General features: G+C 43.8%; 1 protein-coding gene across 1 annotated transcript in view; it reads right to left on the minus strand.

Moving 5' to 3' along the window:
* The window catches only part of STIM2 (stromal interaction molecule 2), a 79,935-nt gene that overhangs the window by 26,895 nt on the left and 34,295 nt on the right, over positions 1–18,745 (minus strand). The window contains exon 3 of the mRNA XM_066631816.1: positions 5,278–5,392. Coding sequence (XP_066487913.1) covers positions 5,278–5,392 — 115 coding nt within the window. The remainder of the gene's footprint in view (positions 1–5,277; positions 5,393–18,745) is intronic.

Consider the following 18,745-nt stretch of genomic DNA (forward strand, 5'->3'; position numbering starts at 1 on the left):
GAAACTGAGAATTCTTCTTATAACAGAAAAGGAGCTTTAGCTCCAGCATAGGAAAGAATGAGCTGTGTCTTCCTAGAAAGTGCTGCATAAACCAACTTGGCATTGTTAAGGAAAAGTATCAGTACAATGACCAAGATGAAACATCTGAGATCACTCACCAAACCAAAGAGGGACGATTAATGGAGATTAGTACCAACACATCCTACTAATACCAGTACTGATTTTCACATGAAAAGGCCAGACATTGAGGGTCAATTAGGTCACAGGACATACTGCCTTGTTCTGTCTGGGCTGAGTTTACACATCTCTCTCTCATACAACAGTTCATTAAATTTTCCCAGTATGACATAAGTAGCTTAACTGGGTAAGTTACTGCACAAGATGCCAACTCCAAATTTATGCAAGTTGACTCATCAGTTATGGGAACAGCCTTGGTACCTGTAGCATCCTATAGGTTTGTATGGCTCAACTCAGTCACTCTTAGAACAAGCTCTTGGATTTTATTTACTGCATTTCTATGCTGCCTTTCTCCCCGAAGGGACCCAATTTGTTCCACTTAAGGAAATTTTAGGAGCTTGCTCCCACTACAACACAGGTATAATTGAGTACTGTGTTGCAATATGTTACATACACAGAAATACAAACTGGTAATTATGCAGCGCTTTCCACATGCACTGCCTCCGGCGCATCCTCAGTATCACCTGGCAGGACAAAGTTCCAAACAACACAGTTCTGGAACGAGCTGGAATCCCTAGCATGTATGCACTGCTGAAACAGAGACACCTGTGTTGGCTCAGTCATGACGTGAGAATGGATGATGGCCGGATCCCAAAGGATCACCTCTATGGAGAACTCGTGCAAGGAAAGCGCCCTACAGGTAGACCACAGCTGCGATACAAGGACATCTGCAAGAGGGATCTGAAGGCCTTAGGAGTGGACCTCAACAGGTGGGAAACCCTGGCCTCTGAACGGCCCGCTTGGAGGCAGGCTATGCAGCATGGCCTTTCCCAGTTTGAAGAGACACTTGGCCAACAGACTGAGGCAAAGAGGCAAAGAAGGAAGGTCCATAGCCAGGGAGACAGACCAGGGACAGACTGCACTTGCTCCCAGTGTGGAAGGGATTATCACTCCTGAATCGGCCTTTTCAGCCACACCACACGCTGTTCCAGAACCACCATTCAGAGCGCGATACTATAGTCTCTTGAGACTGAAGGTTGCCAACATGAATTATGCATTAAGAGTCCAATTCTGGACTCGGTGAACCAGCTCACCGGCGGCACACACTGTGGCAAACGTGCCATAAGGCACATCTGCAGGCCCCAATGCCAAGCGAGCACTGGTGATAGCCCAGCGCTGACAGGCGCCAGGCTACTGCCGGATGGGCACCCAACCTCCGCTGCTCAGCGGTTGTACGGACCACTGAGCAGCAAAGAGGTAAGCGGGGGCAGGGGGGAGGCGGGGAGGAAGCGTTCCAGGGAGGCAGGAAGAGGCATGCTGGGGGGAGGGAAGGAGGTGGAACCGGTGGAGCGACACTCCACTGGATCCAAAGCTTCCATGTTGGGCTCACCGACCGACACGGAGGCACTGGATTCACCACCAACTTTTTTGTTGGTGGTGAATCAAGTAACCCCATTGTGGGGCTACTCTCTTTACCCGGGGGAAGGGGATGAAAGTCCCCGTCTCCTGAGGTGCCACCCTTGGCTGCTCAAAGCATGCAGGATGTGGTAGCAGCCATTTTTGGCGCCCCAGGCAGCTCAGGATTGGGCTGTCCATCAGCAACAAGATAAACACCAACTCATTTCTACAAAACACACAATACTTATATACCGGGCTCTACGTATTTGCATAAAGACATACAAGAACAGGCAGGATCAACTCTTTCAGCAAAGACATTTTCAGTACAAACCTATGCAATCCAATGTTTACTCAGAAGTAAGTCATATTGAGTTCCATGGGAACTCATGGTTCCCCCGGATAAGTGTGTACAGGGATTGTAGTCTCAGTACCTTACCTTCTTTTTATTGTTGATTACGGAAGAACAAAAAAGAGAGTGAGGATACACATAATCATGGACAAACAGAAGCATAACAGCACTTGTGTTTTCGTGTTTGGAACATAACAAAACATGCATAAGACCTCCTGGAACAGGTCAAGGGCCCATCTAGTCCAGCTTACTGTAGTCCACAGTCACGCACCAAATGCATCAAGGAGCATTGAAGACAAAAGATACCAGCATCCTATTGCCACTCCCTTGCATCTGGCATTCAGAGATACTTTTTTTTATTTTAAAAGTGGGGAGAGGGACATTGATTAACAGAGATAAAATAGAGATAATTGAGATTTAAAAAGTTACAATCTAAATTTCTTAATCAGCTTTGAAGTTCATTGTATGAAAGACTTGCCCACTCTCTCAGTCTCGACTTAAGAATTGTACTGCTAACTGCAGCTTCTTGGAGAAAGGGTGAGATGCCAATATATTACATAAATACATTCTAATTATGGGATGATATCCGGATGACTGGCTTATTCCTCTAATAATCTCTTTTCTTCTTATTCTGCTTGGGATATTGCTATATTCTTGTAACCCAAGTTACAAGTGATCCAACACAGAACAGTTTTAATGTTTAATAGCAAAATGAAAAATCTTAAGTTACTGCTTTGACATAAGCTAATTAAATAACAGCCTCATCATGATGCAATATTTCTGGGGTAGGGCTTACTTAGTGCTTAATCAGGCATGATCAGTACTATTTATGGCCTGTGACTCTCACACAAATTCCTTTTAAGAAAGCTCAAGGAAGTTACTGCTACTGACACCATCCTTTACACTACCATTTTAAATCCATTTTATCCCTTGCCAATAACTGATTTACATGTAAGTTAACCAAATGACTGGAAAAACAAAATTCAAGTCACAATTTTAATTAGACTAAAAAAAACCCACGTTAATGTCACCATGGAGGACGAATATACATTTACAGGGCAAACATATTTCAAAATTATGTTCTCTTTTCTGCAGTCTTATTTCTGCAAGGCCCAAAGCAAAATGCTAACCTGTTTTGCAAGGGTGATATTGAATTTATGCAAATTCAGTTGTGTAATGATATCCATAACAAAAGGCTGACATGCTTTTTGTACCCCAAGGGAACTTGTTTACAGCCCCAGGTTGCAAGTTAATACCTGAAAGTTAAACTAGAGGTTAATTACGTCCATCTGGTTGCAAATGACTTTGGAATGCTCATGTAGCTCTGTGTAACAAGATCCCAAAAGCAAATTAAATTAAATTCTAAATAATAAAAACGGTTTGCTTGCAATGAGGCAATCAGAGATGCACTACGCATGATATGCATTGAAGCACAATACAAGACTTGTGCATTTATGCTATAATAATGGATATTTCGGCAACACGCCAACACTAGGCTCTGATTTTTCTTTATCCTCCTCAGAAGGATGACATTTCCACAGCACCACCATCTGACTAAAGAAGTTTGGATAACTTGGAAAAACTGGAAAGAATGTCTTTGTTCTTGCTGCCCAATACAGATGAATTACAAAAATTTCATTAGAACTGATACGGGGGGGGGGAGGGATACTTTCATATGTTGCAGAAGCATAATTGAGTAATTGCTCCTGCAACAACATGAGGGCAAGAACTTTACATCACAAAACCTTCAATTCTTCTAGCTTCTCTCTGATTTTAGAGTCCTCATTTTCTGCATTATGTGAAAGTATGCAGATGCCCCACATTATCCATGGAGGTTCCGTTCTCGGAACCCCTGCAGATGCCAAAACCCACAGATAATGAAATCCATGGGTCTGAGCCCCTGTAACCCTCCACAGGGTCTGTGTCAGGCCAATCCCACAGGTTCAGGACCTGCAGATAAGCGAATATGCAGGTAACGAGGTCCCACTGTATTTGGAAATGAACAAACAAAGTAACATGAGGAAGAGTTGAAAAGCCTGATTCAGTTCAGGGAAATCTTCTCTGCATCCAAATAGAAGTTTATATTCACAACTGCAATCTCACAACAAAATGTTACAAATAACAAATGTAACATTTGTTACAAATAACAAATGTTATTTGTCACAACAAAATAAGTTCCACTTATTACCAGGGACACTTTCAATATTGAAACTGCTGGGGTACAACTAAGCTAAGAAAATTTCTAGGAAGATTGAACACACTAGGAAGTGTGTCCACTAGAATTTCTTCCTAGGAAATTTCTAGGAAGATTGAAAGGAGTGGGGATCCCAAACTTTTTACCACCAGGATCCACTTTTTCAAAACACTCTATCAAGACCCACCTAGGTTTAATAGACTTTTAAAAAAGATCCAGAAATATTTTGTTTATTTATAAAGTAATACTAATCAGAAAAAAGATGCTCAAAGGTTTTTCTCAAATATTTACAAATGCTTGCAAACTGCAGGAGCTCAGCTCCTTGCAGGGTAATCAGCAGCTACAGTATCAGATTTCTGAATAATCTCAGGGCTTGAGGAAATTACTTTCCACCACCCTTTGGTGATCAACCAAAAATTAGGTCATGACTCACAATTTGGGAACCACTGCACTAAAACACTTATGTCCTTTAACAATATTCTTCATTAAAGAGAATAGGAAGCTGAACTTCTAACAAGGACAAATTACAAGTTGCACTGCAGACTCTTCCTCTATGCACATTTTCTCCACACATTCACACAGAAAACTGAAGTCTTGACCACTTACCCCAAGTTTAAGAGCAGCAATTGCTGGTGACAGTTTGTATATCGTGAGCTGTGAACCGCAAGCTGAAATTTTGTGTCAGCCATGAACTGATGAGAAGGCCTTAAAGTAAGCCACTCTCTCTCAGCCCTAGCCCTTCATCTGCAATATTGGGATAATACTGGTCTACCTTAAAGGGCTGTTGTAAGGATTACTGAAAAAAAGGATTACTGAAAAGTACTCTGGACAATCTGAAGTAAGCAGGTTTTTTGGAGGGGAAGGGGATTCAACAGATGAACTCAGATCCTTATTAGTGCAGTCTTGCCTTTCCAATCAGATATTGCTGCAACATCCTTCTGGCTCTACCCCAAATTGCCTACAATATTGAGCTGTTATAAACTGCCCAAAACAAGCGCCCTATCACCAGAAAATTCACTGTTTCTCATGGCTCTCAATAAATATGATTCAGTCTGGTTTGCTCTGTCCAAAAACAAACTCTCTAAAGTGATGAGACTAGGTCACTCATGAGACCAGTAAAGCATGCCATATGGAATTAATACGATTTCCAGTGGCTTACCTTCAGATGTTTTCCAGCGTTTCCACAAATCTTCAATAGTGATGTGTTTGTCTTCTCTGTGTAGGTGGCTGTGTTTATTGGAAGCATCTTTATATTTCATATCTTCTCTAATAAACTGCCAAAGGAAGAACATTAGGTCAGATAGCTCATGCAACTCACACACTAGCCATGGTGGCTTGTGAATCCCAACATTAACTACCATCCAAGTTTCATCTCAAGCTTCACCCACCCAATTCCTATTTACTCCCACTGATTTTTAATCCGCCAGTTGCTGTTACATACTTATCACAATTCAGAGCACAGATTACTACCCAAGGGTTACAGAACAGAGGTGGACCAGATGACTCATATAACATGCAGTTTGATCATCCCTTGCTTATAAAAAGTATCAGACTCAATTCATCAGAAGGCTTATGCGGGCACACACAATGCTCACAGCATAAATCCAAAATGGTGCAAAGAGAGAAGGAGCTTAAAGGAAAATGGAGTAGTAAAGACCAGAACGTGAACTGGACAGACTAGGGTTGAAGCAGTCACAGCAGGAACTCCTTTGGATAACTTCCAGTTCCTCCATCAAAAGTTGAAAATGGCATCACCCATCAGAAGGGAAACTGTCAACAGTCTTATCTGCTTGTTAATCAAGTAAATCCCATTGTGCAAGAACACCAATGTGCACTAAACTAAGCAATGGGGAGCAGCACCTCTAAAGCATGCCTTCGCTTGCCATTATTTTTTAAAAGTACATTCAGATTTGCAATTTCTATTATCTAAGAATACACATTCTTATTTATGTCTAAAAAGTATTAGAGAAAGTGGTAAGTTTTGACAAAGTAGCAGTGTGGCACTATAAATGCCCAAAGCAAAGTAGCGGCAGTTAAATGTTGGTGCCTCATGCCCCAAGATAGGAGATGGACATGGGAGAAAAAATGTATTCTTTATTTGAATCTCTGAATAAAATTGATCTTTATAATAAGACCAACATTCTTATAAAATCCAAAGTTTCCAGTAAGTTTTAGAACAAGAACAGACTTTCAAAGTTATGCAGTGATTTTTAACAGTGCAGCTCACATGTTCTAAATATTTACTTCCATTCCACACCAGATCCTGAACAACTTACAATCCAGGCTCTGACAATTATACTAACATTTCAAGGCCTGTTTCAACACTACACCTCTCAAAATGTGACTAGGGAATATGAGGTACAGAAGCAGATACAAAAATGGTCCAGACAGAGCCCATGGTACTTTGACTTTAATTAGAGCTTCCTAATGTAACAGGATTTGCAATCCTAGTTTGGAAGTTCAGCAAGATTCATTAGTGGAATTTGTTCTACAATGAAACAAAGACTGGATTTACACAAACAGCAGAATGAAGTAGTAGCAGACTCAGGGCTCAATCCTATCCAATTTTCCAGCACCAGTGCAGCTGCAATGCAGCCCCAAGGTAAGGGAACAAACATACAAGGTTCCCATACATCAAGGAGGCCTCTGTGACTGCTGCCCCACCACAAGATGTAGTGCATGCCCCAGTAGCACAGTTGCACCGCAGTTGGAAAATTGGGTAGGATTGGGGACTCAGGTGGTAGACCGAACTCGGGGAAAGCAGGGTCATTTTTGAAAATATTCACCAAAAAAACACATTGCAAGCAGAAAAATAACACAGCAGAGAGAGGACTAGGCTAGAAATTCATTTCCAACATGCAGAGAAGTGTGCGGGAACACTGGAAAATGGTGTCTTTACAAACACCTGCAAACTTCAGGATTCTGCCACCTCACTTTGCTGCCTGGGTAGATCCATCCAAGTGCCCAGGTCTTATTTGTCATCAGTGTTTTAAAGATATGAGTATAAAAGCATATTAAACTTCTTCCCAATAAGATCATAAAAGAGCTAGCAAGTCTTCATAAGTTGGAAGTGTTGCATTCTAAAAGAAGCATTTTTATATCTCACTAGTGCGACTAAAAATAGACTTTTGTCAAAACATATCATCATTTGTCCATCTTGACTCTCCCATTAGGAAAACATAGACACACTGATTAGGATGAGGAGGAGTAAAAGATAAGAGCTGCTAGTTTCTCCATTGCTAAATGTCCATTATTTAGCAAAGATCAAGTTCTGCCCCATTACACATTTCAGTGCTGGGTTCATTAAGTTTTCCTTTCTCAAAGATCATGGCACAGAAGTCCCACACATTAAACATCAGCTTCCAACTAAGTATTCGCCCACAGAAAAAAGTTTATTTTGGATAGCGTTTGCAACATATGATTGGAAGCACTTATTTTCTCATTCCCACACAACTTCTCACTGCAAAGGTCAAAGTTCTCTACCCAAGAACACTGCGTGTATGCTTCTTAATCTGTCAATTGGTTCCAAAACTCCTTTCTCAAATATATTTGACAAGAGTTCTTCAAAATGAACTGCCCAAGTCAGGAGACCAATTGCAACTTCTTCTTTCCTTAATATCAAGCAAAGAATTTCATTCATCTGTCATGTCCCTTTCTATCTTTGGTGTTCTTACAGATTTATCAACAAATTGGTGTTGCTTCTGATCAATTTAAAACCATTTTCCTTTTTTTTTTCCTACCCAAGAGCCACTTCCAGGCAAGCAAATGCATAGGACCTAGTATAGCTTCTACCATTTTTGATTTAAATTCTATCTTGACTCGTCCTCTTTGTCAGTTTGCATTTTATTGTCTTAGTGTGGCCAAGACTTCCCTTTTTAGAGGAAATCATTTTGCATTTTACAGCTATCCTGATTGTAGATAGCATAGCATCAATTCCAATTGATTTGTTTTCTTTTTAACTTATGTCATACACACACACGAGAACTTATTGTAGTGGTGATATTGTTTTAAATGACCCTCGAAAATCAGATGTGATTTGATCATAACTCTCCTTTTCATGTTCATTTTCTCACGGAAGATAAGCTTATTTGCTTTATTACGAAGCTGAAGACAAACATTTTGAGCTATTTCCTACCCATGCATGCACTATACTTAATGAGTCATGTCTTAAGTCATTTCATATAGTGGGCCAAACAGCATTCATGGTGCCAACTGAGCGCTGCAAGTGACATCATTAAGCAGAAATTCATAAAACAGAAAGAAGTCCTTTTTCTCACAAAAAAATTCATTAGATGCAAATGACAGAAGAGAAAAGGTGCAACTCTATCATATTTTCAGGATATGAGAGAGCCCAAATATCATGCGGGCTACCCTTTCAGCAGTGCCGTTTCTGCCACAGCATTACTACACAGCTCAGCAGCTGAGAGGTTGTCTGAAGTGACACTTTGGCAGAAGTTACACTGCTGAAAGGGCAGCCTGCATGGTAATTGAGTTCCCCCAGCACTTCGGAATCATCTCCCTCTCTCAACCCTCTTGGTCTGTCCCCTTACCTTCTGAGGCCTCTCCCAGAATCTCTGCAGAAGCAGTGCAGGGGCAATCAAAGTCTTTTGACACTGATTATGCTGTACAAAGGATGGAAAAGAAGCAGACGCAACTGAGTACTAAAATCGAAGACGTGCGGAAGTCTGCAGGCATTTAGTAGTTCTCACATGACTAATTTACAGTACAATCCTAACTTGCACTGGAAAAGGTAGGCCATCTGGTCTGCACTGTATACAAGGCAAGTTTCAGGCTGGCTGTGGAGCGACCCAATGCAAGGGGAAGTAATTGCCCTTACCCCAGGTAGAGCTGCAGCAGCCCCAATGGAGCTACTTGGATCTTCGCCACCTAAAGAAGGTGCATACACCTGAGCAGGTAGAGACTGCCGAACCGACAAGGACAGGATCCGGCAAAACTGCCAGATGCTGGCCCCCACCCGCCTACTCCGGCCCTGAAACACCTCCTTCCCTCCTGACCCTTGCACCAGCCAAGATCAGCTGGCTTGGGCTTACCTGTCTCTGTCAACTTGGAGGCTGGATTCAGCCTCCACGGGCCATTGCACGTCCATCCGTGCGCTGGCCTAGCAGATGTCAGAGGAGGCGCAAACATGCTTTACGGCATGTTTTCAACCCTCTCAGGCAAGGGCCTGTGCTCTCAGTCTATGATAGCAGGCAAAAACAGTCAGCACAGATTGACTAAAGACTAAAGAGCACTGTGGCTGTAGCTTCAGGGACACGACAGTTTTCCAAGTCTCTCTACGCCCACTATAAAAGTACAGCTAAGTACATTAATTAATACCAGAATTAGAGCTCTATTTAAACATACCTTTGTACAACCGATTACGTTTGCTAACAAGAAAAAGCACTGATCCTATCAACAAGCCACACCGATTACTACTGTTTTTGCATGTTATTTTTATCACTCCTCATTAAAATTCTCAAACAGAGAAGGTGATTGATGTGCATTTATTTCCCTATTTTGAGGCCTGGGTCTTCCATCCTTTAACTGGATTTCATGAAGTACCTCAGTGTCTGTGGGGCTTTTTTAGGCCTTTAAAAGCAACACAATCCTTGCAGCTGCAGCCTCTCTCACTTCCTCTGAGAATCCTCGCCTCCAAAGCAACCCAGAAAGATGAAGAGGGGGGCCCTGGAAAGGGCTACAAATGAAAAGCTGAAGCTGCTGGGATGGTGCAGTTCTTTTCTTTGTGTGTGTGGGGGGGGGGGGTTTGCACCATTTTTAAAAGAAATTGAGAAAGCCCTCTTCAGACACAGAAATTTTTCCCCTCTAATTTGTAAACCACGGAAGTAGTCAGAACTATATCAAACGAACACCATGCTTTGTTGTTACGAGAATGAGCTGTGGTGAGACTCAGGTTTCAGTGCTCACTCCCTCACAAGCGTGGGGAGAAGACGGAAAGATTAAACCTTCAGTTTTGAATTTACCACTGTTTCCCTACTGACCACTATTTGAACTGACCACTATTTCCTGGTTCCCCATTTCCCCAAACTTGGGAAATGTGGTTTGTCTGAAGCATGGTTTGTTTCAGAGAAGCATGGCCTGTCCCAGGGAAGAACGTCTGCTGCTGCTGCTGCTACCTAATACTGTATAGTAACTTTCGCCTGCTGATCTGCTGCATGGGCCAGGTTGGGCAGGAGCCCATCCTCCTTCAGTTGGCAGTGCCATTTTGATTTTGCACCACAGGATGATATACAGGAAACCAACATGGCACAGAGCACTGAAGGAGGATATATGTTGCTGTTGGTGTCCACCGTCACCTGGTGAGCTTGCTAGAGGTATGTCTGTAGAGAGGTCCAATAAGAAGGCTTTCCAGGCAAGTGATGGGCAGGAGCAGAGAGCCCCTTCAGCACCACTCTAATAGTGGTGCTTAAGGAGGAGGTATGTCCACTGCTCACTTAGCTTCCCAGGTGCTTCCACCAGTTCACTCCCAGCACTAGGAAAAAGGGACAGAGCATGTCAAAGATGGAAGAAACCAGCAGGGCAGAAGTAATCATCTCACCACTTCTTGTGAGCAACGGTGAGCACTTCATAGCAACGGTCCCAAACACACTCTATGCTCCTAGTGCTTATCGCCTTTATTTTCCCATAATGCAATGTACTCATCACTGAAAGCAACATCACTAGCAGCAATAGAGCTATTGCATTATAGGAAAATAAACATGGCTAGCACCTGGTATTTCTCTGGGAGACACAGAACGGCACTTGGCCGAAGTTGTCTACAACTTGGTATTGGGCCAGACCAGTTAGCTCACAAATCAGGAACTGAAACCACTGTTTGATCTAAATACAGTTAGAACAAACCATAGTTTTTCAAGATCATCTTAACAGAAATTTTGGTTTATTCAAAACTGAACTCCGATGGAAAGCTGAATGTGGAAAATGAACATCCTTTCCTTTTGAGAGTGGATATGGGACAGCGTACGACAAAACCTTAGGGAAACTTGTTTATGATAATCTAAATTTAGAGTAGATGATAAACTGAATCTGACCAACTGAAAGTTTTTTTATTGAGCTAGAAAGGTTTCTTAAGTTATGCTAATAGCAACTAACCTAACTACCACCAATCTAAATTTCTTTTTATTTGAAATGTTCCCATTTTCATTTGACAACAGCTCTTGTGAAAAGGGGAAAAAAAAGAATGGCATCCCCAAAAGACTTCAGAATAAAATTTTTAAAAGATCGAAATACGGAAACCTAACAATATCAGCATCAACAAATCCTCCTGCTCTAGCCAATAGAAATTATGCTACAAGGAAACCACAAGGAAAACACCTTTATAAACCATACCTCTATGCTATAAAAAGCAGATAGCCCACAAGGCATTTCAGCCACAACAGCACTGGAGAGAGAAAATTTGATGAAATAGTTTGTGCAAGAGACAAATTTGACTACTGGAAATTGGTACATCAAAACTGAAAGATACACAAATTAAATTGCCTGCAAATTAACTTTCACCTCACTTGCCTTTAAAAATATCTTCAAATGCCTGCTTCTCACTAACAAATTCAGTTCTGCCACTAAAGAACAGCTTTAAGATACTGCTATTGGCAGCCCTACTTTTCCCCTCCCACTTCGCACCACCCAACTTTCTTGGGAAATCCTTTGCATAGCACAGAGAAAACAGGTGGAACCTTTAATTTTTTATTTGTTCAAAGGAGGAAACAATCCTTTCCCTGGCAGATCCACTGGGTGCAGTGGTGCCAAAATGGCTACCACTGAATCCAGCAGCACTGCCAGGGCCACTGGAGTTCTCCTCGAGGGAAGGGGACTTAAGAGCATAAGAACAGCCCCACTGGATCAGGCCATAGGCCCATCTAGTCCAGCTTCCCATATCTCACAGCAGCCCACCAAAAGCCCCAGGGAGCACACCAGACAACAAGAGACCTGCATCCTGGTGCCCTCCCTTGCATCTGGTATTCTGACAAAGCCCATTTCTAAAATCAGGAGGTTGCACATACGCGTCATGGCTTGTACCCCATAATGGATTTTTCCTCCAGAAACTTGTCCAATCCCCTTTTAAAGGCATCAAGGCCAGATGCCGTCACCACATCCTGCAGCAAGGAGTTCCACAGACTGACCACAAGCTGAGTAAAGAAATATTTTTTTTGTCTGTTCTAACCCTCCCAAAACTCAATTTTAATGGATGTCCCCTGGTTCTGGTGTTATGTGAGAGTGTAAAGAGCATCTCTCTATCCACTTTATCCTTCCCATGCATAATTTTGTAGGTCTCAATCATGTTCCCCCTCAGGCATCTCTTTACTAGGCTGAAGAGGCCCAAATGCCATAGCCTTTCCTCATAAGGAAGATGACCCAGCCCAGTAATCATCTTAGTTGCCCTCTTTTGCACCTTTTCCATTCCCACTATATCCTTTTTGAGATGTGGCGACCAGAACTGGACACAATACTCCAGGTGTGGCCTTACCATCGATTTGTACAACGACAGTATAATATTAGCCATTTTGTTCTCAATACCTTTTCTAATAATCCCAAGCATAGAATTGGCCTTCTTCACTGCTGCCACACATTGAGTCAACACTTTCATTGACCTGTCCACCACCACCCCAAGATCTCTCTCCTGATCTGTCACAGACAGCTCAGAACCCATTAGCCTATATGTGAAGATTTGATTTTTTGCCCCAATGTGCATGACTTTACACTTAACTTACATTGAAAAGCATCTGCCATTTTGCTGCCCATTCTGCCAGCTTGGAGAGTTCCTTTTAGAGCTCCTCACAATCACTTCTGGTCTTCACCACTCGGAAAAGTTTGGTGTCGCCTGCAAACTTAGTCACCTCACTGCTCAACCCTGTCTCCAGGTCATTTATGAAGAGGTTTAAAAGCACCAGTCCCAGGACTTTTGTCTGCACTGGCTATGTGAGAGCTGAGTGCCTCCATGTCAGGTTTTGCAGCCCAACACTGAGGAAAACATACAATGAAGCCGAGCTCCGCTGGTCCCACCCACCTCTCAGGCCAGTTCCTCTCCCTGCCCTGCCCTCCCGCAGCTTGTTCCATCAACTCTACACCTCCCCCCACCCTGAAAATACTGCCAGCTGGCACTGCAGGAATGCTGGTAGCCCCTCCTCTCCAGATGCCATGGACATGCCTTACAGCACATTTGCAATATCCAGCACCGGCAGTAGGGTGGCATAGGATTCAGCCCCTAGTCTGCTCCCCTCCCTTACCCTCTGCTGTCATAATAAACGAGGTAGTCAATAGGTGAGAGGGCAACACAGTATGCCTGTGCTGAAGGGACAACCAGCTACATGTACTAGCACTGAGCATGGGGGGTATGTGTGACTAGATGAATTAACTAATGCAAAAGGCAACCTGTGCCACATGCGAGTCAAATGGTTGGCCACTACAGTACCCCTACTCTGCCTGCCACACAAACTATATACCACCCCATATCTGTTTATGGTTCTGCTATGCCTTTTCCAGTGGGCAAGTAACTCTCGGGTTTGAATCTGTCCCTTCCGGTGGTTGGGATCTACGCCAGTGTTTCTCAAACAGTGGTACGGGTACCACCTGTGGTACTTCAAGTGGTGTCTGGTGGTACCTGAGGACCCCTGGACACCTGCCACCTGGCAGCAAGAGCAGGAAGGCAACACCACAAAACAGCAGTAGGAAGCTCCAAAGCATGCTTTTCTATGCTTGAAAAAGCCCTCCCATCCACTCTGAACCTCTTACTGGTGTTGGCTGTGTCGCACCTGGCCTCCTAACCCTGAAGTAACTGGGGAAAATGTTATTGCCAATTACGGCGGTATTTGAATAAGTGGACTGTGCGAAGCGGCATTTTGGAGGATAAACATTGAGAAACACTGATCTATGCTGTTCCACTGAGCTAGCCTTCCATCACTTTGTCCCTGATGTATGTGGCTGGGTCATTTTACGGGGCACTGCAGGACGCCAAATTCCCCATGAGGTTTTCTTTCTGTGGCATGTTTCCTGCTGTGACAGAGCTGTTAGAGAGATGCTCTGTAGACCAGCCAACACAGCTTTGAAACAGCCTGCCTCTTTTGCCTTTGGTATTGCTTCTAGCTAGTAGTTCCCTTACCCTGAGGAGACTCCAGTGGTTGCCCCAGCCCTGCAGGATACACCGGTGGCCATTATGACATATGATGGGACAGTAAGTCAATTGGACCAATTGCTCCCAATTGGGCCCCGTGCTAAGGTAATCTACTTTTTGAATTCTTTTTCTAAACCAAAAATACAAGAAATATTTTTATTAAATCATTTTATAGTCACTAAAACAAGTGCTTTTGTAACAATACTTTACAAACATAATTACACATTTTTGTTTGGGTACTTGTAGGCTTACGTGCATGCAATTTTACATTAAAATATGCTTAGATCCATGTGGTCCATTAACTCACATGTACTTTTTCAGCACACATTGTGATTGCTTTTCAGTCTACCATAGAGAAATGAAGTCTATAATAAACTTTATTTACGTCTCTAAGATTCTACAGACCTCGGATGTGAACATGAGACCCCCCAAAAAAAATGTTTCCAGTTGGGCCCCACAGCTCATGAAGTCAGCCCTGGATACGGATAATATTTAAATCAGTGTAGCTAGGCTGATGCTTAACCACAGAATAGGCCTGCCCTGCCTAAGTCAGAAAATTGGTCCATCTAGCGCAAAATTATCTATCTTGACTGGCAGAATTCTCTAAGGTCTTAGGCAGAGATTTTATCCAGCCACCTTCTACACATGTATAAGGGGGGAAATGTTACACATGCATAAAAGGCAATGCCCAAATACCATTTATCATGCAATCTTAATGGTATTTCTTAACATATGCATCAGAAAAAAGCCCTTCCAAACCTCAATAACTATCATTCTAATACTTCTGACTCCCTATTATGAACTTTTAGCCATGTAATCACAGAAACCATACAGAACACACAGACCCTAAATTAGCTCCACTGCTTCAAAAACTACTTTAGCATCAAGCCTTTCCTTAGCCAGGGGAAGGAGCAGGGAGTAAAGATCACACCTGCTCAAATCTCCCCACCTTGTTATGCAAGCTGCCCTAAATCAAGAGGAGCAGAAGCAGCTGAGCAATTCACACCTTCTGCTGCCTTCCATGGAGACTGCAGCATTCGCCCAAGCCAGGGCATGCTCCAGCCCAAGGAGCAAGGGTCAAGTTCATGCCACCCACGGCCTTCCTGTGCCATGGCCTACATTCCTAAATGTACACTTTGTCTCTGGCTGTATTAAAATGACCTTCACACCATGTTTTCACTTCACCAAACCAAGTACCTGCCACTTGTACCATCTCTTCAGGATTATAGCAACATTTTCATTTACTATACAATATTATATACAAGAACTTGGATCCAGAGAAGTACATTTGGAATTCTGCATGTGCAACAGAACTTTCCCCACGCAGTACTTTCCCTGGCATCCCCCTTTGGAATCCCAACCCCACTTAAGGGTCAGAAGACCCTCCAGAACAGCATGGGATACACGTTATCAGAAGCGAACTGGACTGGGCAGGAAAGGGCTTGAAGCAATGAAGCAAGTAAGGCAATGCTAGGCAGTGGGATGTAGCTCCTCATCACTTGTGAATTTGCAAGTAAAAAAGAAAAACCTCACTGTTTTATACATGAAGTTGACAAGCGCGTACACGTTTAGTTTGGCCAAAGGAACAAACATTTAAGGAGAAGGGAAAGACACAGCAATGGGCAGTACACTACAGTTAGGAAGGTCAACAAGGAGTTTACAATTATATAAATGGGAGATTATCTGGCCTGTAATCCCCACCTCCCAGCTTCATCTTCATCTTAAAATAGGAAACTTACAGACCAATCCTATCGCTGCTGGTACAGAAAGGCCTGCTGGCTTGCACAGTATCCAACAAAGAGTAGGAGGTGGATCCTGCACAACTTGGAGTAAGGGGATTTATTTCCCCTTACCTCATGTTGCACCTCAATGGGCCTACTCAGATCTGCACCTGCCTAATTGTTGGTGCAGATCCAAGCAGCCCAGTAATGCTGGGTTGCTCAAGAGGAGGGTTAAGATCTGGGCCTAAGTGCTGAAAGCCGGCCCCATCCCCCTCCTGGGCCCATCCCTGCTTGAAATACCCCAGTTCCACCCTCCTGCCAGCCTCCCCAACCCCATGCTGGCCAGTGGTGGACCTCCCCAGCCCCCTGGCCCGGGGCAAAGGTCTGCAATGGAGCCCCCCGTGTGGAAATCCATCCCTCCCCCACTCACCCGAGGCTCATGGAGCCTCATGTGACCTGAGACTACGCCCCCTGAGGCTTCCCCGATGGTATATACTGTACTTCCAGGAAATCAGAAGCACAGTTTCCAAAAGAACATAAGAACAGCCCCACTGGATCAGGCCATAGGCCCATCTAGTCCAGCTTCATGTATCTCACAGCGGCCCACCAAATGCCCCAGGGAGCACACCAGAAAACAAGAGACCTGCATCCTGGTGCCCTCCCTTGCATCTGGCATTGTGACATAACCCATTTCTAAAATCAGGAGGTTGTACATACACATCATGGCTTGTACCCCATAATGGATTTTTCCTCCAGAAACTTGCCCAATCCCCTTTTAAAGGCATCCAGGCCAGACGCTATCACCACATCCTGTGGCAAGGAGTTCCACAGACCAACCACACGCTGAGTAAAGAAATATTTTCTTTTGTCTGTTCTAACTTTCCCAACACTCAATTTTAGTGGATGTCCCCTGGTTCTGGTGTTATGTGAGAGTGTAAAGAGCATCTCTCTATCCACTCTGTCCTTCCCGTGCATAATTTTGTATGTCTCAATCATGTCCCCCCTCAGGCTTCTCTTTTCTAGGCTGAAGTGGCCCAAATGCCATAGCCTTTCCTCATAAGGAAGGTGACCCAGCCCAGCAATCATCTTAGTTGCCCTCTTTTGCACCTTTTCCATTCCCACTATATCCTTTTTGAGATGCAGCGACAAGAACTGGGCACAATACTCCAGGTGTGGCCTTACCATAGATTTGTACAGCAGCAGTATAATATTAGCCGTTTTGTTCTCAATACCTTTTCTAATGATCCCAAGCATAGAATTGGCCTTATTCACTGCTGCCGCACATTGGGTCGACACTTTCATCGACCTGTCCACCACCACCCCAAGATCTCTCTCCTGATCTGTCATAGACAGCTCAAAACCCATTAGCCTATATCTAAAGTTTTGATTTTTTGCCCCAGTGTGCATGACTTTACACTTACTGACATTGAAGTGCATCTGCCATTTTGCTGCCCATCCTGCCAGTCTGGAGAGATCCTTCTGGAGCTCCTCACAATCACTTCTGGTCTTCACCACTCGGAAAAGTTTGGTGTCGCCTGCAAACTTTGCCACCTCATTGCTCAACCCTGTCTCCAGGTCATTTATGAAGAGGTTGAAGAGCACCGGTCCTAGGACAGATCCTTGGGGCACACCGCTTTTCACTTCTCTCCATTGTGAAAATTGCCCATTGACACCCACTCTCTGCTTCCTGGTCTTCAACCAGTTCTCAATCCACGAGAAGACCTGTCGTCTAATTCCCTGACTGTGGAGTTTTTTCAGTAGCCTTTGGTGAGGGACCGTGTCGAATGCCTTCTGAAAGTCTAGATATATAATGTCTACGGGTTCTCCCGCATCCACATGCCTGTTGACCTTTTCAAAGAATTCTATAAGGTTTGTGAGGCAAGACTTACCCTTACAGAAGCCATGCTGATTCTCCCTCAGCAAGGCCTATTCGTCTATGTGTTTTGAGATTCTATCTTTGATGAGGCATTCCACCATCTTACCCGGTATAGATGTTAGGCTGACTGGCCTATAGTTTCAGGGGTCCCCCCTCTTTCCCTTTTTAAAGATAGGTGTGACATTTGCTATCCTCCAATCTTCTGGCACCATGGCCGTTGCATATTTTAGTTAAGAGATCAGCCAGATGACCAGGGGACATCCGACCCCGTCGGATGAGAGAGTTTTCAGCAGGGTCATAAGAACATAAGAACATAAGAACAGCCCCACTGGATCAGGCCATAGGCCCATCTAGTCCAGCTTCCTGTATCTCACAGCGGCCCACCAAATGCCCCAGGGAGCACACCAGATAACAAGAGACCTCATCCTGGTGCTCTCCCCTACATCTGGCATTCTGACTTAACCCATTCCTAAAATCAGGAGGTTGCGCATACACATCATGGCTTGTACCCCATAATGGATTTTTCCTCCAGAAACCCGTCCAATCCCCTTTTAAAGGCGTCTAGGCTAGACGCCAGCACCACATCCTGTGGCAAGGAGTTCCACAGACCGACCACGCGCTGAGTAAAGAAATATTTTCTTTTGTCTGTCCTAACCCGCCCAACACTCAATTTTAGTGGATGTCCCCTGGTTCTGGTATTATGTGAGAGTGTAAAGAGCATCTCCCTATCCACTCTGTCCATCCCCTGCATAATTTTGTATGTCTCAATCATGTCCCCCCTCAAGCATCTCTTTTCTAGGCTGAAGAGGCCCAAACGCCGTAGCCTTTCCTCATAAGGAAGGTGCCCCAGCCCCGTAATCATCTTAGTCGCTCTCTTTTGCACCTTTTCCATTTCCACTATGTCTTT

This window comes from Tiliqua scincoides, chromosome 6 (genome assembly GCF_035046505.1).
Source record: "Tiliqua scincoides isolate rTilSci1 chromosome 6, rTilSci1.hap2, whole genome shotgun sequence".
In the NCBI taxonomy this organism is placed as follows: Eukaryota; Metazoa; Chordata; class Lepidosauria; order Squamata; family Scincidae; genus Tiliqua; species Tiliqua scincoides.